Source organism: Cricetulus griseus, chromosome 2 (genome assembly GCF_003668045.3).
Source record: "Cricetulus griseus strain 17A/GY chromosome 2, alternate assembly CriGri-PICRH-1.0, whole genome shotgun sequence".
NCBI lineage: Eukaryota > Metazoa > Chordata > Mammalia > Rodentia > Cricetidae > Cricetulus > Cricetulus griseus.
In genome coordinates, this window is record NC_048595.1 from 459850254 (window position 1) to 459875372 (window position 25119).

General features: G+C 37.9%; 1 protein-coding gene across 1 annotated transcript in view; it reads right to left on the reverse strand.

The window, feature by feature from the left end:
* Smchd1 (structural maintenance of chromosomes flexible hinge domain containing 1) overlaps window positions 1-25119 on the reverse strand; it is a 101420-nt gene that overhangs the window by 21341 nt on the left and 54960 nt on the right. Inside the window, exons 25-37 of the mRNA XM_027397834.2 lie at window positions 23874-24101; window positions 21203-21351; window positions 19815-19903; window positions 18985-19103; window positions 16499-16666; window positions 12761-12886; window positions 11712-11791; window positions 11334-11491; window positions 9270-9385; window positions 8044-8108; window positions 4971-5058; window positions 4261-4392; window positions 3842-3994 (exon numbers count right to left, since the gene is read on the reverse strand). Coding sequence (XP_027253635.1) covers window positions 3842-3994; window positions 4261-4392; window positions 4971-5058; window positions 8044-8108; window positions 9270-9385; window positions 11334-11491; window positions 11712-11791; window positions 12761-12886; window positions 16499-16666; window positions 18985-19103; window positions 19815-19903; window positions 21203-21351; window positions 23874-24101 — 1671 coding nt within the window. The remainder of the gene's footprint in view (window positions 1-3841; window positions 3995-4260; window positions 4393-4970; window positions 5059-8043; window positions 8109-9269; window positions 9386-11333; window positions 11492-11711; window positions 11792-12760; window positions 12887-16498; window positions 16667-18984; window positions 19104-19814; window positions 19904-21202; window positions 21352-23873; window positions 24102-25119) is intronic.

Genomic DNA, 25119 nt, shown 5'->3' on the forward strand with positions numbered 1-25119 from the left:
CTATATCAGTAACCACTTCTATCTTAACCTGTAAAATTATTTTCCTCCAAACCTTTGGCTGAAGCAGGGTAAAACAGCTGATGGAGTGAAAATTATAAAAACAACCACAAAGAAATACTCAAAGCACAAAGCTGAGTTTAAGTTGCAGCTGTTGCCATGGGAGACCAGTCCCAGGTGACAAGACAAGAAGCTCCTGGAAATGCTTAGACTTGCTTTCTAAACTTTTGTATTTTCTCCTGTAATTTACAAGTTAGTATATCTGGGCTTAAGATCAAAGCATATAACTAGCAACTGGTGCAATTATATTTTAATTCAAATATATTTTCAGTTCTGTAGAAAAAGACCTTATGTTCTTTGTTCTTCAAAATATAATACAATTAGAAAAAAAAAACTGATACAACACTGCAGAGCATAAAAACATAAAATTTACAATTCTTTTTCTTAAAAATTAGAGAACATAAGTTATGAATAAGCCAATTCTCAGTTCTACTCAGATTTTAAAAGCTATCAGCAATGTATATACAGGAATGCAAGTACATATAAAAATAATTTCCATTTAAGAAGTAACACACACTTTAACTTGTCTGTTTAAACTTGATTTGTTAATGGCAATTCATAATGTTACCTGTTTAAAATGTGTATGAATAACACAGATAAACTACACAATAGCACTCAGTCTTTGGGTGGTGAACACCTAGCTTGAAATTTTAACAATTACCTAAGAAATACATATCACTGATTGTTTCCTTACAAATTTGTTTTCTAGAATGAGAAATATAACTAATTAAAAGTTTATTTTACTAGATATCAAATTTCCCTTAAAAAGGGGGAAGAGGCTATATCAGTTTACCTTTTCATCAGCAAAGCATAAAAACACCAATCCCCTGGTGAGGATCAGCATCTCACTCTAATAATTATTGCTTTAACTAGCTTCTTGAGCATCCTTTTTGTTTTTAATGGCCATTTATTCTAAATTTAAAAATTACTCATTTATTTTTATACTAAAATGCCTTTTAAAATAGATTTTGCAGTTGTCAGGTTTCAAAAACATGTTCAATATATTAATCTAATGTATATATAGCCGTATATATAGGATAAAACCCTCTTTTAGTGACCATTAAACTTTTTCTATTATAGAATTAGGTAGTGAAGTACTTTGATATCCATGATCTAGCGCCAAATTATCAGCACACCGCTATTTTTTAATTCTATTTTCATCAACATAGTTACTTCTTTTAATTTTTTAAGACATGCTTACCAAAAAGCTTAATCTGTAATGTAGTTAAGCATACTATATGAACAGGAACTTGACATATGAGATGAACACATGCAGTCAGGAATGAAAATGAGAATGGTTCAGATCACTTGGGCAAATAATATAGACTAAAAATGATAAAATCAACCTGATAAATTACAATGTCAGATCATGATTTAAAACAAAGCATATGTGAAACATTTATAAATACTAGCTGTATTCTAATTAGTGATTCCTATATATTCTTGAAAATATTCCTGAAACAAATATAAACTCTCTTCTTCTCATTAATTAGCACTGAACTTGTGGAGCAAAACAAGACTCTTCTATTTATTCAGAGGAACAGTAAGGGCCATGAAGTTTAGATTCTACATGCAGCTTCTGGGAAATAGCTAAATCTCTGTCCTAACCAGGCAGAACAATTTCAAATGTGTATGGGGGGGTGGTGCTCTTCCAACTCCAGCTCACTCTGCATGGTAAACAGCCTTTCCTCCTTTAAAAACAAGTGTGACTTCCATCATTTAATTCACCTTATTCTCCACTAAAGTAAAAGTGACATCTGTTGTCAATAGGAAGAGGCTAAAAGAAGCTGCGTGGTGCAAAGCAGACAGAGTGGCCCCTGTCTCAAAAGTAGTCAAAGTGACGGCCAACTCTTTACTTTTCCATATGACAAATGCAGACCTTTACATAAAGACTACATACTTTTTAAATGCTCACAACCTTTCAGTTAATGAAAACATTTTGGTCAGTCAATGCCCAATAGACCAACAAGTCTAGGATAGATACAGCTGGAAAACTCTTACAAGCCTAAAGTATTGAAATAATGTAATATTTGAAATGGATTATATACAATGATGGGCAACAAAAAAGGAAGGGTACTATGACACTTATTGGTATACAATGAACTACTCAATAAAGACTAAAATATTAATGAACTGGAAAAAGGATCAAAATAAAATAAGACATTTTTGTCTGTTTAAAGATTTAAGAAAAAAATTAAAATTTGGATTATGTGTAGGTAAGTGTGTGTGCCTGGATGTGGGTATGTGTACTGTACTGCAGAGGCCTACAGGACAGAGGCACTGTTAGGTGGTGGTAACCTGGGAATGGAACCCCAATCCTCTGGAAGACCAGTAACCACTCTTAACTGATGAGCCATCTCTCTACCCCTAATTAAAAGATTAAAAAAAAGGAAGAAAAAAAATACAAAAACCAATACTGGAGCACTGTGAATATAGGTGCCACCAATATAAAAAACAAACAAACAAACAAGCACAACCCTAAAAGCAAAACAAATACTTAAAACTAATACTATCCAATCTTTAGCCAAGAATGCTTCTGGGGACAAAGCTAGGGCCTCCCACTTGAGTGCTCTAGCAATGAGCTGCAACCCCAGCCACTCCCAGCCAACTTTAAACTTAATTTTGATAAAGAACCAACACATTGCCCAAGGATGGCCTTAACCTCAGTCTGTACCCAACTCTCCTGCCTGAGTACCCTGACCTCTGCCAGGGTCAAGCCTGCATTGCGATGCCCCAAAAAGTAAACTGCAAATTTCATTAGAATTCAAAACAACAACAACAACAACAAAAAAACTTTTCATAACCAATGTTGCAAGTAAGAAGTACTTAGAGTTGTGGTGTACTCCTGTAAGCCCAGTGCCCAGCAGGGACACAGGAAGCTAAGACCATCCTGGAAGCACACTCCTAAAGATGGACAAATAGTTTTCGTGAAAATATAAACTAAAAAGTACTTGCAATAATGATAAAAAATTTTAAAGTATGTGTATTATTTTATGGCCAATCACTTCTCTTTCTAATAATTTCTAAAATCAGTATCTATTTATCTATCAACCTACCAAACAACCATTCTATACCAACACATAGAAAAAAGATGGTAGAAACATTTCTGATAAAAAATAAACCCTGGAAAGGAAATAAATTTGTACCAAGGACTGATGAAAATACATGTAGTCACTTTATTAATGACATAGGCTTTTATTTAACAAAAAAAAAAAGAAAAAAAAAGCTGAGCAAAATAGAAGATTCTTGAAAAGGCTTGGTCCTGTTATATTAATAAAATTTAGTATCCTCAAAAATTAATATCATCCGTCATGTACTGAAAGAACTATGCTATACTAATGTGCATAATATAACTTTAGATGATTTTGTACTATAGGGCCAGTGACTGTTATTTCTGTAGGTTAACAATATAACAATTACTGATAGAGACTTTTTTACACTGCATTCTTAAAAATATAAGACAAACTACTTTCATTTTAGAAAAATAACAATGATTGGCTCATAATTTTTAAAAATTTTACCTTACCTTTATTTTTCTGTATAATGCTAGTAACTTTACAACAAAACACAAACATTACATTGTCACTGAAGTTGAAAAGTCAGCACAATGAGAGAAAGGACCTGAGTAATGACGGCTCTGGGTCCCATTTGTAATAGCAAAATCACAAATATTTCAACTGATTTTTAGATTTACTGCGCTAACATAAAACACCAGAACATCTTCCTAGGTCTATACACAAAGAACAGGTATATTATGGATGTTAAAAAGATCTAAGGAACTTACTGTGATTGCAGCAGATCCATTCACAAAGGGAAACTCAAGTGTCCTAGCTTTCCCGATGAAGAGTGGGGTATCAGTGTCCTCCTCATTAAAACCTTTAATGGTAGCTACTACTGTGCCAACCAAGTTCATTCCAGTATGATTACCATAATTATCCTTACAAGACACAGCAGAAAAGAACTCATTAGAAGACAGACAACTTATAGAAGAGCATGTATAAATCAGAAACAAGACACATTCTCTATTCATTGATAACTCAACACAAAAAATGTGTCTAAATATTGAACTCATTCAGCCTAGTTTTTCCAGTAGATTTAAACTGAATTATCAATATTACTCTATAATAGCTGTTCTGAACCTGAATATCAAAGCCAATTACTCTTGTTAAATTCTGTAGTATTTGAAGAAGACATAGACATTACTGTAATACTGAGACGTAGGTCTTTGACCAAGGTCCTACTGGCAATAGAGCGAACATTAGAAACAGCTGGGGTAGCTGGTTGGACGTCAGGAACCAACTTCATAGGCTGATTAGGCAGAACATCAATTACAACCTTAAAAACAAAAGCAACATTCATATTGCAATGCATTCTTATGAATACTTTATTTCAGAGGAAAAGGGTAGCATATACTAAATAAAAAGTAACCTTCAAAAATTTCCATTAATTTCTTTAAAAAATTTCCATTGATTTCTTAAAAGTACATTTATTTTATTCTAGCTTTTCTGAAAAATCACATTATAAAAGTCCTAGCTAAACCAGTTTCACTTGCAATGGTTTCAGTAATCTGTTATCAACATTGCTCTGAAAATATTAAATGGAAAATTCTAGAAATAATTAATTTATAAGATTTCATAGCTTATTTCATATATTATTATCTCTTAGTATTGTTGCTAATTTCTCAGTGTGTCTACTTTAATAACTTGATCATAAGGAAGCATATATAGGAGAAAACAAGGTTTACTACTACCTCATGGTTTTAGGGACCCACTGCGTGTTGAAATAACTCCCATGAGCAGGGAAGTGACTTTTGTATTTATATTTTGCATCCAATAATTAATTCACTTTAAAACCAAATACTTCATTTATAAAATGAGTAAATGCCATGGTACACAAAACTAAAGTATACAAACCTGATCACTGTTGAGCACATGTGTTTTATCGATCATAAAATCAAACTGGATACAGTAGGCCCCAACTTTGTTAGGAATTGTTTTTTCCCTAAAATAAAGAGGTAAAAGCAATATTTTTTTTAACAAAGAGTAAATGAGTTAGAAGCATAACATTTTTGTTTCCTTTCATAACAAGCAATGAATAAGAGATTTACTAATACTGTACATAGTTTCATTCACTTAATACTTACTCTAGGTTTACTTATTATATATATGAGTGTTTTCCCTTCATGTTTGTATATAAACCATGTGTGTGCCAGAAGAAGTCAACAGAAGGTGCCAGATCCCCTGGAACTTGGGGTCTGGAGTTACAATGGTTGAGTGCTGGGAGCCAAAGGCCAAAAAACCAAACCAAAACCAAAAATGAAAAACAAAAACCTTCCCTGAAGTAAACAGCTTTGTCAAAAAGTTCCTTACAGATGTTTAGAAGCTAACAGCTAAAGGGTATAATAAAATAGGGTGGGAGCTCTGAGTATTAAGTTTCACTCTTAAGACTGAATTACTCCTGGGAGCCAATCCTAGAGCACAGGTAAACCTAAGGCAGATGGATTCCCAAGAGAAGGGCAAACCAGCTCTGAATCATCTTCATCTCTGATGAGAAGCAAACATAAATTTTCTCTGGGCAAGGATGCTATTTTCAAAATCCCCAAACCAACCAACTGACCCACCGCCTGACCAACCAACCAACCACCCGTACTCAGAGAAAGAGAAGGCAAACGAACCTATCACAATTTATAGCCATTTGAAAAAACAACAACAACAACAATAAAAACTTCAAACAAAAGGAGAAACTAAAGAGCTAAATAGATACTTGCCACAAGGTCAACAGACACAAACCAACTGGATTTCTATGACCACAATAAACGGAACATAAAAATGCTTAATAAAAAACAAAAATAAAGAGTCACATACAAACAAACAACGCCCCATACCCAACTATTTAGGAATTTAGAGAAAGATGTGCAAGACTTTGAAAAAGACCTATAAAACTCTGTAAGAAAAATTCAAGAAACCAACACCAGTATTTAGCACATTAGAGACTGGAAGACACTCTCAGATTTCTGCCCTCACAAAATCCCAATCAGTTTTGCCACTGGTATTTTGTTTTATTATTGGAACCTGCAGGGTTATTTCTATAATTTATATGGTAAAACAAAAGACCAAGACTTGTAGGTAGAACAATAGGGCAGATACTTTTTTCAGAGGATACCAGACTTCTAAAATATTGTAGTATTGGCAAAATAAAGGAAAATGAAATCAGTGTATGGTCTAGAAACAGACACATGAATGGGTTCATGATTTCTTTTTATTTTTCAAAGACTTATTTACTTATTTTTATGTATGTGGGTGTTGTGTCTGCATGGATTTTTGTTTTTTGTCTTTTGCCCAGTTATAGACAGTTGTGAGTCAGTATATGGGTGCTAGGAATTGAACCCATGTCCTCTGGAAGGGCAGCCAGCACTCTTAACCCCTGAGCCATCTCTAGTCCCTGGATTTATGATTTATAACACAACTATCACTGGAGAATATATTTATCATTTCAACAAATAATCCTACATACATATTTTAAAGAAAAAAAACCCAACATGATCACAAAATTTATGCCACACTAAGGTAATAATCGTGACTGGGGGCGTAGTTCAGGAATAATGTATTCAACAAATGTGAGACTCTAGGCACAATCCTTCCTAGTCAGGTTTATCCTTTCTCTCTTTACCACCTCTGACCACGCCCCCAAAGAAAATCAACCCAAATACCAAAGCAGAATCAATTCCTGGTATAAGTATAAAGAAAGTGAACACAGCAGATCTGAAGTGCTTTCAGAAAGACCTGTTCACAGTGTTTACCCTTGTCTGGCATCTGTGAGGTTATATTCATGAGAGTTACTCCGTACTTGTCAGTGTGGCTTATACTGATTCAAACACATGTGTTACCACAGTTCTGATAAATGCTTGCTTTTCTCCTGGAAACCACAAATACAGTATGTGTCATTCAGGAACTGGCTACATCAGCTCCCCTGCATAACTTGATATTGGAGAATTAAAACATACCCTATGAGATACACAGGAGAGGACACTCTGAAGCCTCTGCTTTCTCTTGGATATTATCACATGAGTCTTCTCTCTGCAGACACTGCTCTGTGACTTTTGCCACAATAATTCACAGCAGTGAGTGAAATTATACTAAGTTCAGTTGATCCTCCTACTAGTGAATCATTAAACCAATTGGTCATTGAATTGCCAACACCATAAAATAGGAAAATGTTTTTTATAATCCAAATATAAAGACTTGTTAAAGAGGATTAATTATAAAAGAAAGTCTCAACACATCTGAAACTTCTGCTCAAGAGATCACAAAGAGAGCAATCACCAGCCTCACAATGAACACAGATATCTAACAGAAGTCACGGTATTACAGTGACTGAAACCCCAGAACTAAGGAAGCTGAAAGCCTGCCATAAGGACCTGAGCTCAGATCCCTTTTCTGAGAAAAGGGATCCATGCAGAAAGGGTAGGTGTGGTAGTGTAAGTCTGCAACTGCAGCACCGTTCACTAGCCAGCAAGCCTAGCCACAATGGCAAGCTGCAGGTTCACTGAGGTCCTGTCTCAAAAAAAAAACCAAAAAAAAAACAAAAACAGAGTGTACAATAGAGGAGAGCAGCTGACACCCACCTCTGGCCTTCATGCGCACCAGCACACAGGCATCCATACACACACTGCAATTACACCAATTAACCAATAGACTAAAGTGCTCTGATACCATAAAGAAATTCTTTTTGTTGATTTCCTAGGTTCTAATGTTAATAAATTACAACAACCTTCCTCAAGTCATTTTTACAGAGCAATATTTAAAAAAACAAAAAGCAAGCAAAGATGCCTTTCTCCAAATAGCTTTTGAATAAAATGTTAAGACATAAAGTTAACATTTTCTTCTTGATCATAAACTGCTTTTCCTTAGGTAAGGACTGCAAACACCACTAAGGAATTATTCTATACTGAGCACACATAAAAGTATGAAATGATTTACGTGGTACCTGAAATAGAAGCAGCCATCTTCTTTGTCATTATCTTTTATTTTATTACAACTAAATGTTTCTGCCTAGAAAGCGGAATAGAAGAGAGAAACAAATAGATGTTAACAGAGTGTATTCAGGATGAAAATGTGCACATGTGAAAAAATAAGCAGATTGCATTAGGATTTATACATTTACAGGTACCATTGGCCTACTAGTCCTAAATGAGTAAAGAAAGACTCAGATTGCCAACAAGCCAGCTTTTAAAACAGATTATTGAAATGAACCATCAACCCAGAATAGGTTATTAAACTGGGTGTTGTAACAAGGTTTGGGTTTTGGTTTCCACTCTAAGAGTTATTTCATATTGTACTACGGGGAGACAATGGCTGCAAGGGACTATTGAGAACTTGAAATGTGGTTTTCTGAAATGGGATATGCAGTTAGATACCCTTTCATTATTGAATGAATTTGAAGTATCAGGTTAGGAACATGCCTCAATGCATAAGAGAGCTTGCTGTGTAAGCAAAAGGACCCGAGTTCAAATGCCAGAACTAACATAAAAAGGTGGCCAAAGCTGTGTGGACCAGTAAGTAGCCCCAGCATTGGTGGGTGGAGACAGGATTCCAAGATCTCACTGGATGGCTAGCACAGCGAGTGAGCTTTTGTTGGTGAGAGAGAGAGAACCTATTTCAGGGGAATAAAGAAGTGACAGAGCAACACAGGTAGACACCCGACATCCCCCTCCAGCAGCTACACATGAAAGCACGGGTGTCTATGGAAGCACATTCTCCGTGCACGCACAGAGGTATGTAACACATACCTACTGCACATGTACACACAAATTAACTAGCCAAAGACTGGACATACTCAATTTTTAAAATACTGAGGGCATGTTGAGATGGCAACTTTTGATATATTAGATGAACAATATTTAAATGAATTTACTTCTTTTTTGTCACTTTTTTGTTCATTTATTGTTATTTTGAGATAGATTCTTTCTATGTATTCCTGGCTGTTCTGGAATTCACTATGTAGACAGGAATGGCTTCAAAATCACAGAGACTCACCTCCCTAGTCAGTACTGGGACTAAAGGCGCGCGCCACCATGCCTCGATAGCATTTCTACTTCTGAACCCCCATGCCGCTACTCACATTTGGTGGCGGCTGGTTAGTACTGGGACTAAAGGCGCGCGCCACCATGCCTCGATAGCATTTCTACTTCTGAACCCCATGCCGCTACTCACATTTGGTGGCGGCTGGTTCATGCTGCTGGACAGCTTCCACATCTTCATGGAAATTCGTGCTGGATTAATATTTTTGATAACATTGCCACCTTCAGAGATCACACTAACCATAAAATCTGCCATGTAAACAGAAAATTTCCTTATTTGTTTAGTAGTAATATTCAAAGACACGCAACAGAAAGTAATGAGACCATTACTTAACCAGGAATCTCCAAAAATGATTCTAGATAACTGTTAATTATGACAGACAACTTTCTAGGGCTGAATCTGAACATCAAGTTCTCCTAGACAAATCTAACAAATTTATGTTTATATTTCCTTGTCACAGTTCAGTTTGCCATGGTACGAATCAAGCATGGAAAACCAGAACATCGAGACTGTATGTGCCCAAGAATTAGGCTGTCTGGTCACAACACTGTGAGCCATATGTACCTCTAGAAGAAACGTATTTTACTTTTGCTAGGCAGCACCTTTAATCCCAGCACTCAGGAGGCAGAGAGATCGATGAGTGAGATCCAGGACAGTCAGGACTACACAGAGAAACCTGATTCGAAAAAACAAAACATTTTTTTTTTTTTTTTTTTACTTTCTTTAATGCTTTAACAAGGTAAAGTAGCTAATGCAGTATATGCAACACTCCCATTATAATTACCAGCTATTTGCAACATTTTTGTACCTGTTATACTTTATAAATTCAGAGAAAAAAGTTTTATTTTGCCCAGATTGAACACAAAATTTATGAAGTATAAAGCCTATGAATATGTGTATTTTAATTACTAAAAGTTACTCTTAAATGATTTTAACCCTAACCTTTTTTCTTTCTTTTTCTTGTTTTTATTTTATTAGTTCAAATTAGGAACAACCTTGCTTCAGATGTCAATCCCTTCTCCCTCTCCCTCCCCTCTCCCCAACATCCCACCTGCCCCTAGCCATCCCTCCTCCCCTCCCCAGGCAGGGTAAGGCCCTCAAAAGGGGCTCCCCAAAGTCTACCACATCATCCTGGGCCAGGCCTAGGCCCTTCCCCGTGTGTCCATAACCCTAACCTTTTTATATGCTTATTTTGATGCCTATAAGTACACACTGGCATTTGCCTCTCAAGAAAAGAGCTCTGTAGAAAATACTTGAACAAAGGCCATGCTAATTTCCTACTGACAATAACAGCCAGAGTATATGATTACTAGGTCATGTCCTAATTATTAGTCTGTATTTACCGAAACCTGTAATAGTCATGACTAAACCAGGACTCTCAGTGGGTAGTTACTTAGTGGATGGTTGTTGTTTTGCAATACTTCAATATATCCTGGTGCAATTTATTTCTACCCAATTGAAGCTAGGTGGTCTTGGTTTCAATGGCTTTAAGATAATATCACAACTTACAAAACAAAGCTGAGCTACATTCTAGTTACCATTTAGTTCTTACTTCTTTTTCATTTCTGTGAGAATGTCTCACTCTGTAACCAAAGTTGGCCCCAAATTTGCTGCAATCCTGCCTCAGCTCTGAAGTGCTACACCAGTCTGCGGCTCCCATGCATGTAAAGTACTTACCTCAGACTACCAGCCATTCTTAAAACTAAAGGAGTATGAAACAACAGGATGAGGGAAAGAACTGTCCAGTGTTATTGTTAGTATTCAGGCATCTGCACTAGCCTGTCCTTGGGGTTCTGACAGGATACCACCTCAGCTGCTGCCACTAAGAGCTCCACCTGTGCCTATTCACTGTGTTCCCTTTTAAAAGGGCCTGCCCACCTCCCATCCCTCCCTTCCTCCCTCTCTCTCTCCCTCACCCCTCCTCCTGTCCCTGGAGGTCAGTCTCCCCCCCTCCCCTTTCCACAACCCTTTCCCCCCCCTAATAACAAAACCCCTCCACTTGAACTCTGTTGCCTGGTGTCTCTCTCTCTAGAGCTGCTTTTTAAAATTACAACACTTAGGTATTTTGTTTACATTTAAAGGCAATGACACACACTTTTTAAAATCATGCTGAATACAAAAAATAATTTATTCCATTAATATTACTATAAGGAATACTATTACTAAAGATTCATTTTAATACTTTCTAGTACTTACCAGTGAATATACCACCTGCTATAAAAGAGGCATCTTTGTCATATTTAACATTGAGACGAATGGGCTTTTCAGGGTCTGGAAGAATCATTAACTTAATTGTAGGTCCTTCTATGGTACTCTTATTATAGATGCCTTTAACCTGCATAGTGTGTTCTCCCCTAACAACAATGGGAAAAAAAGAGGGGCAAGGTTCAAATTACATTGTTGTAAGTGAGAACTTCAGAGATAATTAATATAAAGATTAACTTCTTTAGAAAACATTATTATTATTCCTACTGTTACCATTCTTGCCTAACACTAAATAGTTATTAATCTTAAAATTCAGAAATTATAAGAAAAATAAATCTCTGTAAAAAACATGAAACTTTCAGTTCTTACCTTGGAGCAGTAACAGTGAACACCCCCAGATTAGCTCTGCCCTTATCATCTGTTTTATGCTGCTGGTTTGCAGGTAATAGCTACAAATAAAAAAAGGTTCATTAGAAAATTCTAGAAATCAGCCAGGCTGTGGAGGCACACACCTTTAATCCCAGCACTCGGGAGGCAGAGGCAGGCAGATCTCTGTGAGTTCGAGGCCAGCCTGGTCTATAGATGAGTTCCAGGACAGCCTCCAAAGCCACAGAGAAAAAACCAAAAGTGTAAGGACCAGAAGCTTCTCTTCTTTAACCGAGTAAAAATGGCCCAAAACTTGCACCAGGAACCTGAAGTTTCTACTATTGTGAACAGCCAGCTCTCCTGACATAAACAGGAACAGGTAATAGCTAAACATTGTGTGCTCCCATCATTGCTCCAGTGAAACAGTGAAGAACAGAGGACCATCACCCCAGAAACCAATCCAGCCCAGGTCTAGCAGTTCTGCCCAAGTTCAGGAAGCTCTTTGCAATATGAGAGGAACCGTCCTAACTGTGCAAAGATGGCACATCACTACATTGCTATAAGCTACAAACTTCACTTTATCAAGTATAAAGACTTTCTGATTTATATTACGCATTAATACAGATTGCACGAGACTGCATTTTTTTGAGAGAAGGAAGTTGACACCTGATACCATCATGGGGATCAAGTGTTGATTTTTGGGTTGTGCAAGGGGGAAGGAGGTGCTATTTTTGTGCACTCTAGAAATCACTTTCCTGCTGAGCTACACTGTCTTAAAATACAGAATTTTCTTAAAGATTAATTGATTTTATTTCATGTGTATGGGTGCTCTTGTCTCCATCTATGTCTTATGTTCATGCCTGTGGAGGACAGAAAAGGTTACTGGATCTTCTGGAACTGGAGTTACAGGTTGTTATGTTACCATACAGATGCTAGGAACTGCACCTGCGTCCACTGCAAGAACAGCAACTGCTCTTAACCACTGAGCCATCTCTCCAGGCCTGAAATACAGACTTTTCAGTGAAAAATACCTAAGGAAGTTTGAAACTTACCTTTAAATTGCTAGGTTTTATGAGATTTATTCTAACATTTGCGACTAATGCAGGATTATCCCACTGATCACAAAGTTGAACAATGAGAGGACTCTGTAATTGTCTTCCATTGATGACTGGAATGGACTGAAATAGATACAAACATTTTAATAAACACAAACAAGTATGTGTCAAACAATTTCATTACTTTTATAGTAATATGTTACATTTAGAAATCGCTTCTTTCATCAATGAAAATAAACTCTGGAAAGTCAATTTAAGAATCATAAATGACTATCTTATAGGAAAGATTAAAAAGAAAAATAGCATTTGACATTATTTGCTTATAGCACCAATCGGTAGTTTAACACTTCTGTCAGTTTTCAAGCTTTTGCACAATAGCATTTACCAATAACATTTAGCCCCTGATTAAAGATGGTACTAATAATCCACACTGTAAGTTCAAATGCTTCTGGTTTTCTCTCTAGCAAGTATGGAAAGCTTGTTCAACTCCAGAAATCCATGTAGTAATGTACTAATGGGTACATCCAAAGGACACACTGATGCCCTGATGTACTAATGGTATATCCAAAAGAAACATTGTTCAGCAAGATACCACACAAAGCATCAGTGTCTCACACCACAGCTCAATCTAGAGTTGACCTCGGGACCCTTCTCCCTTAGCCTCCCAAGTTCTTCAGGCATCCTGAAGAAATGTCTAAACACTAAACACAACTTTCCAATAATAAAGAAGAAAGTTGTGCCAAACTAAAAGTACCTACACAGAAATGCATTATGGGAAAGGGGTGGGGGTCGGAGAGATGGGGAGGCACTGAAGGACAAGAGAATGTGTGCCTGTGTTCTCGCAGCCAAAATCTCCAGTTTAGAATCTACATTGCTGTTGGGAGGGGCTTGGGAGATTCTTAATGTTTATAAACATCTAATTCACTGGTTCAAGTCTGTTTAAATCATATGCTTGTTCTTGTTGTTATAACATTACTATTCTCATCAATTCAAACGCTGAAATTATTGCAGCATTTTTACAAGGCTCTCTTTTCAAATTGTTTTCTTCTTTTATGAAACTATAATGTTAAGTGATTATTAAAAAATCCATGGCTGGTGAGCTTATGGGCCCCAGGGGTGAGACTACTATGCTTATTCAGCTAAGAGGACACAGTGACAAACTGGCTTCTATGATCCTACCGCCACAGCCAGTTATTAATGCAGCTTATAGACTTACCAGGGAAATTTCTTTGCGGATATAGTTAATGCAGAAACTCACAATGGTTAAGTACAGAGAGTTAAGTGTCTGTGTAGTGTTCAGCCATAAAAGTAGCATCTGTATTGCATACTTTCTCCTCACCAAGGATCAGGAACCATTATGGATAAGAGGGTGGAAAGACTGTAAAAGCCAGAGGCTGAGAAGGACCTAGGTGAAACAGTATCTTCTGACTTGATAGGACTGCTACACTCATGAACTACAGCAGTTGTAGAAGCCAGCAGGAAAGCTGCAGAAGACCAAGCCAAGTAACATTCCAGTATGGAGAGCAGAGGGGCTCAGGCGCCTCCAACCCTAATGGAGGAGCTACTGAAGGTTGTTAGCTTCTGGGAGAGGTTAAGTAAGTTTCCTTTAACAACGAGGCTCCTGGTAGATTGACCACACTCCGGAAGTGGCTTCAAATACATGAGCACATGGGAAGCACAAACTGAACTTAGTGGTAGGTTATTTTTTAAATAAGCTGCAGGTGGGTGTTGATCTGGGAAGAGTTAAGTCAGTGGCTTTTAACCTTCCCAATGCTTTGACCCTTTAATATAGTTCCTCATGTTGTGGTGACGCCCTCAACCATAAAATTATTTCATAACGGTAATTTTGCTACTCCTATGAATTGCAATATAAGCATCTGTATCTCCCAATCTCTTAGACAACCCCTGTGAAAGGGTCCTTCAACTCTCAAAGGGGGCGTGACCCACAGGGTGAGAACTGCTGAATTCAGGGGAGGAGTGAGGGACATAAATATAATCAAAACACAATGCATTTGTAAAGGAAATTCTCAATAAAAACACTGTATTTTAAAAATGTCATCACCATAAAACAGTATGTGAAATAATACTGATATTATCATTAAATCAATTTTTGCCATTTCACATTGTACATTTTATGTACAATTTTTATTTCTCAACAAAATGTTTAATTTTTTTTTTTTCTGGATTCTATGTAGACCAGACTGGCCTTGAACTCACAGAAATCCCCCTGCCTCTAACTCTGAGTGCTGGGATTGAAGGCGTGAGCTACTTACTATGCCACCAGCCTAAATTCACTGGATTCTAAAATTATCATTAAGTAAAACCAGCAGCAGCAGGATTTGCCAGATGTCTGCAAAATGAGTATTTAAGAATTGGGTATTTTCATAGAAAGTCCAATTGTATTGGTGCAATAATCTGATGTTAGAAATAAGCTTTATAAAAACATCAACAAGGTTGGAGAGGTGGTCCAGAGGTCCTGAGTTCAATTCCCAGAAACCACATGGTGGCTCACAACCATCTGTAATGAGATCTGGTGCCCTCTTCTGGCCTGCAGACACATACATGCAGACGGAACACTGTATACATAATAAATAAATAAATCTAAAAAAAAAAAAACAAGGTTGGAGAGGTGGCTAGCTCTTAAGAACATTTGCTATGTAATTGTAAGGACCGAAGTTGGAATCCCAGCCCTCAAAAAGGAGGCTAGGCGTGGAACACAAGCCTGTAACCTCAGCTCTAAGGGAGGCAGAGACAGAATGGTCTGGGGCTCCCTGGATTCCAGCCTAGCCCAGATAAATCCCAGGTTCGGGGAGACACCCTACCTCAAAAGAGGCAGAGTGACAGAGGAGGACACTAATAGTGACCTCTTCTGGCCCATGAGCACACTCTGGTTCATGTACACACAGGTGCACATCCACTGAAGACACAAACACACTCAGACTAATAGTCAAAGGAAAAAACCTGCAATAAAGTTTTTATATTACTATAAAAGAACAATAAAACAAAGCAAAAATCAACTGACTGACAAAATGAATTCTGGCAAAATCAGTTTCATTATTTAAGCGTGTCTAGAACAATTTTATAGGTCTAAATTATTACATTCATAATTTCAGCAAACTAGGACACAGTGAACAGTTAAAGAGTTAAGACTCACCTTGTGCCGGGCAGTAGTTGGTAGTATTCACGCATTTGTACGGCCTGCCTTTGGCGTTCTGACAGGATACGCCCTAAGCTGCTGCCACTAAGAGCTCCACATGTGCCAATTCACCATCTCACCCCCCCCATTTCTTTCCTCTCCCCCACTGCTCCTGCCCCTGGAAGCTGTCTCCCCACTCCCATTTCCCTTTTTACAATCCTTTTCCCTTAATTAAAAACAAAAAACAAAAACCTCTGCTTGAACTCTGTCCAATGGTGTCTTTCTCTGGAGCTGCTTTTTTAAAATTACAAAAGCGGTGGTGCACACCTTTAATCCCAGCACTCCGGAAGCAGAGGCAGGCAGATCTCTGTAAGTTTGAGGCCAGCTTGGTCTAGACAACTAGTTCCAGGACAGTCAGGGCTGTCACACAGAGAAACCCGACCTGTCTCAAAAAATTAAAATAAAAAAACTTACCGTGTTTTGTTATTATTAGTTACAATTATTTCTTCTAAAAAATCTCTTTGTTCTAGTACACAGAGGCTCTGAAAGCAAGGAGCCTGCACTAGTATCTATTCCCATGAAGACATGAAGTTTTATACCTCTTTTAGCTCTGGCCAGTCGATGAGAAGTAGCTTGGTTGGAGGTCCAGAAACAAGGTGCACACGTATAAAGTCAGAAAACTCTCGCCAAGTAAAACACAGATCCTTATGCCCAGGAGGACCTGGAGTAAACCTGATGCCTCGCACACTTATACTCTGTGTTTTGGCCTAGTGAAGAAAAACACATTGAGAAGGCTCAGGTGGTTGTTGCTTAATTGCTTTCACATGCCAACACTGGCAGACTCCATCCTGTTTTCAGGAGAGGAAATGACATCTTTCTCCCTTCTATCAGTGACTACATCTCTTTTTACCTTGTCTTGTCATAATTTCCCCTTTTCTTCTACAGGTTATTTTTTGATCAAAATGCTTAAGATCATAATATTTCAAATTTTGGAGTTCTCTAAATTTATTTGTTTGAGATAGGGTCTATTATCTCTGGCTGGTCTGGAACTATGTAGACTAAGCTAGCCTTGAACACAAAGAGATCTCTAGGTTACCATTGAACTTAAACAGATTTGCCCATCTCTGCTCTCTCTCGTGCTGGGACTAAAGACACGTGCCACTATGTTACACCCAGCCTGGCCTGAACTCTCTGGATTTCAGAATACTTGTATGAATTGCTTAAGATTCCTAATCTAGCCAGGCACTGGAAGTGCACACTTTCAATACCAGCACTCTGGTCTACAGTCAGTTCCAGGATAGCCAGGGCTACACAGAGAAACTCTGTCTCAATCCCTGCCTCCCGGCAAGATTCCTAATCTATGAGTGTCCTGTAGGTAGTCAAAATGCTTTGGATTTTAGAACATTTCAAATTTTCTAATATCCTTGCTCAATCTGTATTTGTGATTTTCTTTAACCCAAGCAAGCACACTAAGCACAGCTGATTGAGAAACTTGGCTCTCAGTGTTTTCCCCTCAGTTTGTAATTTTTTTCACTATGGCTTTCTTTGGGTATTTCCATAGATCACGCCTTAATTTAACAACAAAGTCTGTCCTGAACATCTTACATGGTAAGATACAACTATCTTTCTTCACTATTTTTCTTCATGCCCTCTCTGTTATCTAGGTGATATTCACACTGATCAGGGCTTTTGTTGCTGCTTATCAATTATTCAGAATAATGGTTACCACACCCTACAGAGTCAATGAAACTAGCTATTAATCTTTGCAATATGACTAAGAGCACAAAATTACTCACATTTTAATAGTGGTTGTTAATGATCCCATGTCCTGTATGTATAGATACATTCATGTATATATCTAAATCTATTTTACTTTTATGTGTGTAAGTGCTTTGTCTGCACGTATGCCTATGCACCACTTGTGTGTCAAAGTGAACTTTTTAGAATAAGCCATACCACAAGCATGCTTATATACCGATGGGAATAATCTAATGACCTGGGAATACTGAAGGCATAAAACAGCAGGTTACACCTCAGGACCAATGAGGTCAGAGAGAAGAGGAGCCTGAGCACAGAGTGTGCAGACTGAATCCTCCCATTGAGCAACACACAGAACTGAAGGGAGATAACTCTGGAGAGTTTTTAGTAGAAGAAATAATGGCCTAACACTGAAGGCAGAAACTAATGAGGAAAGGCAACAGAGGAGGCTATTTTCATGGTTATCCTGTCAAGTAAAAAGCAGAATACAGTCAGTGACTCAAACACTATAGACTTGGGAGAATTCCTTTTTCTGACTTACAGTGCCTGACAGGCTTTGCCAAGACCCAACTCCAGAACAACCTTTTACCTGTTGCTGGCTTTGACCTTCTCAAGAAGAGTGCCTCTTGCTTGTTTGTTTGAAGCATAAAGAATTCTATCAGGCCCTATGCTTTTCAAACTAAACTGATTGAACTGCAGTGACAAAGTTAAACAGTGACTTCTCTCGTCAGTGCCTGTTTAAATGCTGGGGGTAAGCACTAGTTTTATTTAAAAACCTGAATGAAAATTTACCTATCAGGTACACATTGGTTGACATATGTGTATTTAAATACTTATAGTGAAATGTTCTCCCAACTACAATTTGCTCTAAAGGGATCTGGTTAATGGGAACCCAAAGATGGCTGCAAGTGAATGATGGGATCGGAGAGAAACACTTGCTATTCTGGTTACTTCTGTTTGTGAATGTAGAAATTATTATGATTTTTTTTTTTTAATTTTGAAAACTCTGGGCCTCATATAGGCTATCCCCACAAATTTTTAAATAAAAGTTTTTAATTTCTTTAAAGAATTTTCCAGCAAGATGATACATGAGGTAAAAAAGGAACCTGCCACTAAGTCCTGTTCAGTGTCCGGGACTCCCACAGGTCTCCTTTGATCTGTAACTGTGAACTACAGCGAGCACTTAGCTATGTGTAGTATATACAAACATACATAAATAAAACAGTTTTTAAAAATTAAAAATGACATATGTAAGTCAAACTTCCATCAGTTTCATTTTTTCTCCAATTTTTGTAAAATACAAACCAATTCCATAAGGTAGTTTTACCTCTAAAGTGATTTTCAAGTTAGAGTTATCAAGTCCAACTCCAGCAATTGACAAAGTAGACAAAGAATCTGATGAAAATGCTGAAATCTGATTTCCATACTGATCTGCAACCATAATAACTTGAAGAAGAAAAAAAGCTTTAAGTTAAAACCTTTTATAAAGATATATTTTACACATAAGACAAACTTTGAAGCTTATTTATTTGCTTATTTTGGTTTTTCGGGACAGGGTTTCTCTGGATTGTTTAAGCCTACCTGGAACTCATTCTGTATACCAGGCTGGCCTCAAACCCACAGGGATCTATCTGCCTCTGCCTCCCAAGTGCTGGGATTAAAGGCGTGCGCCACCAACGCCTGGCCACTTTGAAGCTTTAACTCTCATACACAGGTAACTTACAGTTATACCTATTTCTCTCATAATCATTAAAACTGTATTGAGAACCTGAGCAGGAATGTTTAAATACTGCTATTAACCAAGTGACTTTTAATTTCTGACGTATACCAATGTTAATACTGTTTTTATTTGTGAAGTGCTAGGGACTGAACACAGGCCCACATACACGGTAGATATGCTCTACCAAAGAGCTACATCCCAATGCCTAAATCAGACTTTTTAATAATTAAAATGTAAAGGAAATGTTTTAACAGTATTTAAATTACAGTAAAGGATACGCAAGAATCAATTCAATTCATTACTTTTAGTACTGATTATTATTTCTTGTAATAAAGGCAAGAATATTTTAGACAAAGTATCTTATAAAAGTGAGTTTCACACATTTTAAAACATTAATGAAAGCCAGTATCATAAAAAAAAAAAGTAGCTATACTAACCTATTTCTCCTTGAAGCTCTTGGCCCATCTGCACTGTTTTTCCTCCTTTTAACTCACATTTTAAATGTTTGGGATCATCAGGAAGTGGCCTAAAATTGGTTTGGTTAAAAGGCTTTAATTAGTCATTAATTGTAGAGAAAAACTGAAGAGCAACATATATGTAATGCCCTAAATGTAAATACAAATGCACCCCTCCAAATCTTTCATTTTTAAATAGCTATTGATTGCAATAACTTAATTGATACTCTTTGTATTATGTTAAAAGGAAATTGTAGTAAGGAAACACTGTCAACAGACAGGTAAGAACAATCACAACAATGAGTTGTGGTCAGAGTGCCACGGAAATAGGAGGGATCACAGTGCTGAGTCCCTGGGAAGGGTGGCTCAGGGGCTGGTGTGACAGGAAGACAGTCTTTTGCTCTACTCTTTTCTAGGAGTTGTGTATATTAATTGTGATAGGAAATCAGTTGCAAAATTCACCACTAACCAATGTGATTAATTTTTTTCTTCTAAAAATCACACTCTACCTTTTGTATATTTCAGGCCTCTGTTGTTTTCAGTTGAAGAACCTTCCTTTGGTGCATTTTTCAGTTACTAACGGATCAATGAAGTGCAATCATGATAAAGATTAATCACTATCAGTCATATACAGTGCCACCACTTATAACCCCAGCACTTGGCTGAGGCAGGAGGCTGTTTCGGGATATTCGATCAAACTGTAAAATCTGCTTTGAGTCAGGAGGCTGACGGAAAGTAAAGATCTCAGAGTCAGAGGATGTCTGTAGGTAGGGGCTTGGAATGGCATGAGTTTTTTGTTTTTTTTTTTTTGATTCGGCAGAGGGAAGGACAGGATCTTTTGGAGACAATGGCAAAGCGGGAAGACCAGCTAGTTGCTACTCAGCCCCTCTGAGCTAGCAGCTTTTCACCCAAGCCTCTGACTCCCTCAGAATAATATTGATAAATAGAACGATGGAGATTTAATGAAAAGCTCCATTTAGGTGCATCGACAGAGCCAGTGCCTGTGGGAACAGAATTTCCAGGCAGCTTCGGCTTGAGCTTCCGGGCTATTGGCAGAGAGGCAGGCCAGTACCTTTGAAGCAACGATTACTACCTGAAAAGAGCAGATTAAAGTGCAGCCTCTGTGTTGACAGAAAAGCAACAGTGAGCTTGAAGCTGGCCTGGACTGTGTGGCAGGACTCTTGTCTTTAACAAAACCCCAACACTTAACCACTAGGTACAATGAAGCTTTACTGTAAAGACAGTATCTCCTATTTCATTGAAACTAAAAGATGTAATCCTTTGTCATCTTACAAGCAACTTTTTTTCAGGTGTGTGTGCTACAAGGACTATCTTGTACTCCAAACAACTCAAACTACAAGTTCACAAACCTGATCGTAAAAGCACTTTCCAGAGACACGTGGTCATCTTGGAAAGAGACCTGGCAATAGCGCACGTCTTTCACAGATGTTGGCACTTGCACATCAGGCAGCAGGCCTTGTAGCAGGTGTTCTTTGTTAACCTCAGGAGTCCAGTTAACCTAGGAGAGAACGAAACATAACACAAAACTAACAAGCTTCACTCAAAGCCTTCTCACAACCACTTATTTTCTAAAGACTGAAGCAGGGTTCCAGGGAGAGCTACCATGCCCAGCTAGAAAGTCACTTTCTTGTTGCAAACATTTCTGAGTCTTCAGAGTAAAAATTGGAAAAATAAAAAAAAAATAAAAACCATTAGGACAAATTTTTTAGAGCTTTACTATGAGGCTGTCACTGTGGCTATTAATGTTTAAAGTGGAAATCAGCTGGACATAATGGTACTTCCAGGAGTCTGAGGCACATGATTCCAGGTTGGAAGCTTGAATAGGCTAAAAACCATGTCCTATTCTTTGAAGAAACAAAACCAAAAACCTCCAAAACACTCAGGGTGGAGTGTACGAAGGCAATCCTAGTGGCTGGGAAATGGAGGTAAGATTATTAGCAGTTAAAGGCCAGCTTAGCCTACATGAGCCACTTATCTCAAAAACAAAAGCAGCTGTGTGTGTGTGATGTGTGATGTGTATGCTATCACTGTGACCCCCATGCACTTCAACACTGCAAGGACAGAAAAGGGTGTGTCACAACTGTTTTACCTTTCTGGTCACCTTTTGGGTTAAATCCTTTCTTGAGCAATTCTAGCATAAATGTTTTATATCTTGAATTACATGTTTTGTTTTGTTTTAAATTTATTATGTGTGCAGTGTTCTGCCTACATGTCTGGGGAAGAATGTGGTGGTCAAGGAGCTCTTAGGAGGTTTGCAACCGGCTACAGCCCAGGGCACCACAATCGCTGCCTAATGCTTCTGAGGAGTTTGAAGCATCAGGAGGTGAGTCTAGTTACAGCCTCTTCTGTTGAGAACACAGAGGAAAGGCCAGATGCAGCCAGTGGTCCAGTGTCCCGGGTCATGTGAGACGTCCCTGCACTTCCCCCGGTCTTTGCAAGTATATGAATATGTGGTGGCCAACCCCTGGTGTTTTTTTTAGTATGTGTCTGTGTTTCTGTCAGTTCTTTTGGTTGGAGAAACAGACATAAAATCCAAGTACGAATGAGCTACCCCAGAACCACAGCCACCCAATGTTGCTGCTAGAACAAATTCTCACAGCTCCCAAGCAGCACTGTACCATGCTCCCCACACCCCTGCTTCCCAGAGCCTGGAAGGAAGAATTGCCTGTCCTATAGGGGTCCTTGCCCAGACACTGGGACCTTTAAAGAAGCCATTGGCCTATCTGTCCAAAAGATTTGATCCTGCTTATGCCAGTTGATGGACCTGATTGTGGGCTGTTGCCATTACAGCCATGGAAAGAAAAAAAGAGAGAGATGGCAAATAGACTTTGGGCCAGGAACTGTTCATAACCTCCCCATACTCTGGAGTGGCCCGCCTGAGGAGGACCCCAGAGAGGTGGATGTTCAACATTCTAATACCTATCAGGACTTCTCCTGGACCAGCCCTGTAGATGATACTCAGCAGAACGTGGTTAACTATTCTACTTGTAGCCATGGCTGGGTCATTAATCCTTTTGATCCTAGCTCTTACTACAGGCCCCTACTTACTCAAATGCCTACTTATATATGTAAAACAGGAGTAAACTCTGTCAAATTACAAATGCTAAAATGACAATACAACCTCCACCCCTAGATGAATCCAATACTGACTCATGCCCAAAGAACCAGTGGGGAATGTAACAGCACACCCTCGCCTCCTCATCTGACATGAACACAACTGACGCCATGATGGAAATACCATTCGGGCCATAAAACTCAATACATAAGCAGCACTACCTGCCAAAAAGAAAACCAAGACCTAATGCATCAAAGTCCATAGTCGTGGGAAATCTCTAAATGTACGAACTTTGCTTTCTGGATAACTACTCTTGTTCACTGAAGTATATCAAACCAGGATATATTTGTTTGTTTGTTTGTTAGCTTAGAAGCTAACCCAGAGAAAGGGTCAGGACTACAATGGGATACCAAATACCCAATATAGTTGCCAAATGACCACGCATGTCCCGTGTAGTTTTCTCTGTGGAAAATCTACAACAGGCCTAGTCCAAACAAAATGTTTAATAGTAAGGTCTATTAAACTTTTCCTAGCATCCTTTAAAATTACCAGGTCCTATTTCTGGAAACTCGGGAAATTATACAGAACGTAATAGTGTGAATGAAGAGTAACTTCCACACCATGATGTCATGATGTCACAGAGGATGGCCACTCAGCATCTCAAACAAACTGGAGAGAAAGCCGAGAAAGGAAGCACAGTGAGCTTACTGAGAGGGAAACTGACCAGCTCAACGTCGTCCTCTTTACCATTTCCATGAGTTATTTTATAGGAACACACAAGCTGATTTCCCAGTGCCAAAACTGTTGTGGAATCTAATTAGGATTTAAAACTCACAGTCCAATAACACAATTCCTTTACCACTAACCTAATAACAGTATTTTTCTTTGATAAACAATTTCTTATAAGCTATCCAAAAAATTTCAATTTTCTAAAAACAAGTAAACAATTTGTTTAAAATACTTACCTTGATTTTTTCTGCCAAAGATGGTGTAATATTTATTTCTCGTTCTCCTTCATCATACATTTGGAAAATCAGATTTCGCATTACATCACCTGCTATCCAATTAACCTCATCCTGATGTTTGATCTGGATCGCCTTTTGTCCCTCTACACTAAATATCTGCAGGCGAGCAACGTGGCTACTGGGAAGTAACTTGATAGTCTTTTCCACGGGGGACACATCTTTACAGCTCTAGAAGAGAAAACACCAATATGCACTGAGTGACCTATGCATTCATTTTCTCTTTTACCTAATGGCAAATCCATGGCACTCTTTTACAATTAAGTCTCAGTCTTCCACTATAACCATGTAGCTAAGTTTTATCATTAAAGGGGCATTATAAGCCAGATGTGGTGGAACCCACCTGTAATCCCAGAACTCGGGAGGTGTAGGCAGGAGGTCAGGAGTTCAAGCCATTCTCAGCTACACAGTAAATTCAAGGTCAGCCTGGAACATACAGGAGACCTTGACTTTAAAACAAACAAACAAACAAACAAACAAACAAACAAAAATGTATTATATTTTTAATATAAGTTTTATGCCATCAGACATAAATGGCTCCTTATTTTTTTTTTAATTCATTTAAGTTGTAAATTCGTAAGTTTTAAACTAAGGCACAAATTCAAAAGAAGAAATCAAGAACTTTCCATAAAATCGAAGACAAATTGCTGCCACAGAAGAAACCATTTAGGTGAGTGATTAAAAATTTATTAATTTGTTTAAAATTCCTGTATTGTAAACATCAAGCAATTTGTTTTAAAGGCATACATATTTACTTGAGTTTTTACTCTCAAGATTGCTGCCTTTGGACAAGACACTATGAACTGCATAACAGCAGATATAACTTGCTATTTGTTTAAGCTAAATGGAGTTCCTAGTCTTCTGATACTGCTGTGTAATCACATAAGTCCCTTTGCCCCAAAGGCCAGATCCTCCTCACCCTCACATAACTGTGAGTCCTATAGGTTTTGACAATTTGCAAGATACCCCATATAGACACACACACATTTTAAAAAGGAAACTATAATCACTAGTAGTTATAAACATTGTAAGAAATCTAATGAAAAAAATCATTAGTATGTGATGTTAAAATACCATTATACTTCACATTGTTTTTCTTAAGAGAACCAAAGTATTACATATTTTAGCATCAAACAACTTGACATAAATACTCTACAGCTGTTAGTTAAAAACCTTAAAGACTGTGTAA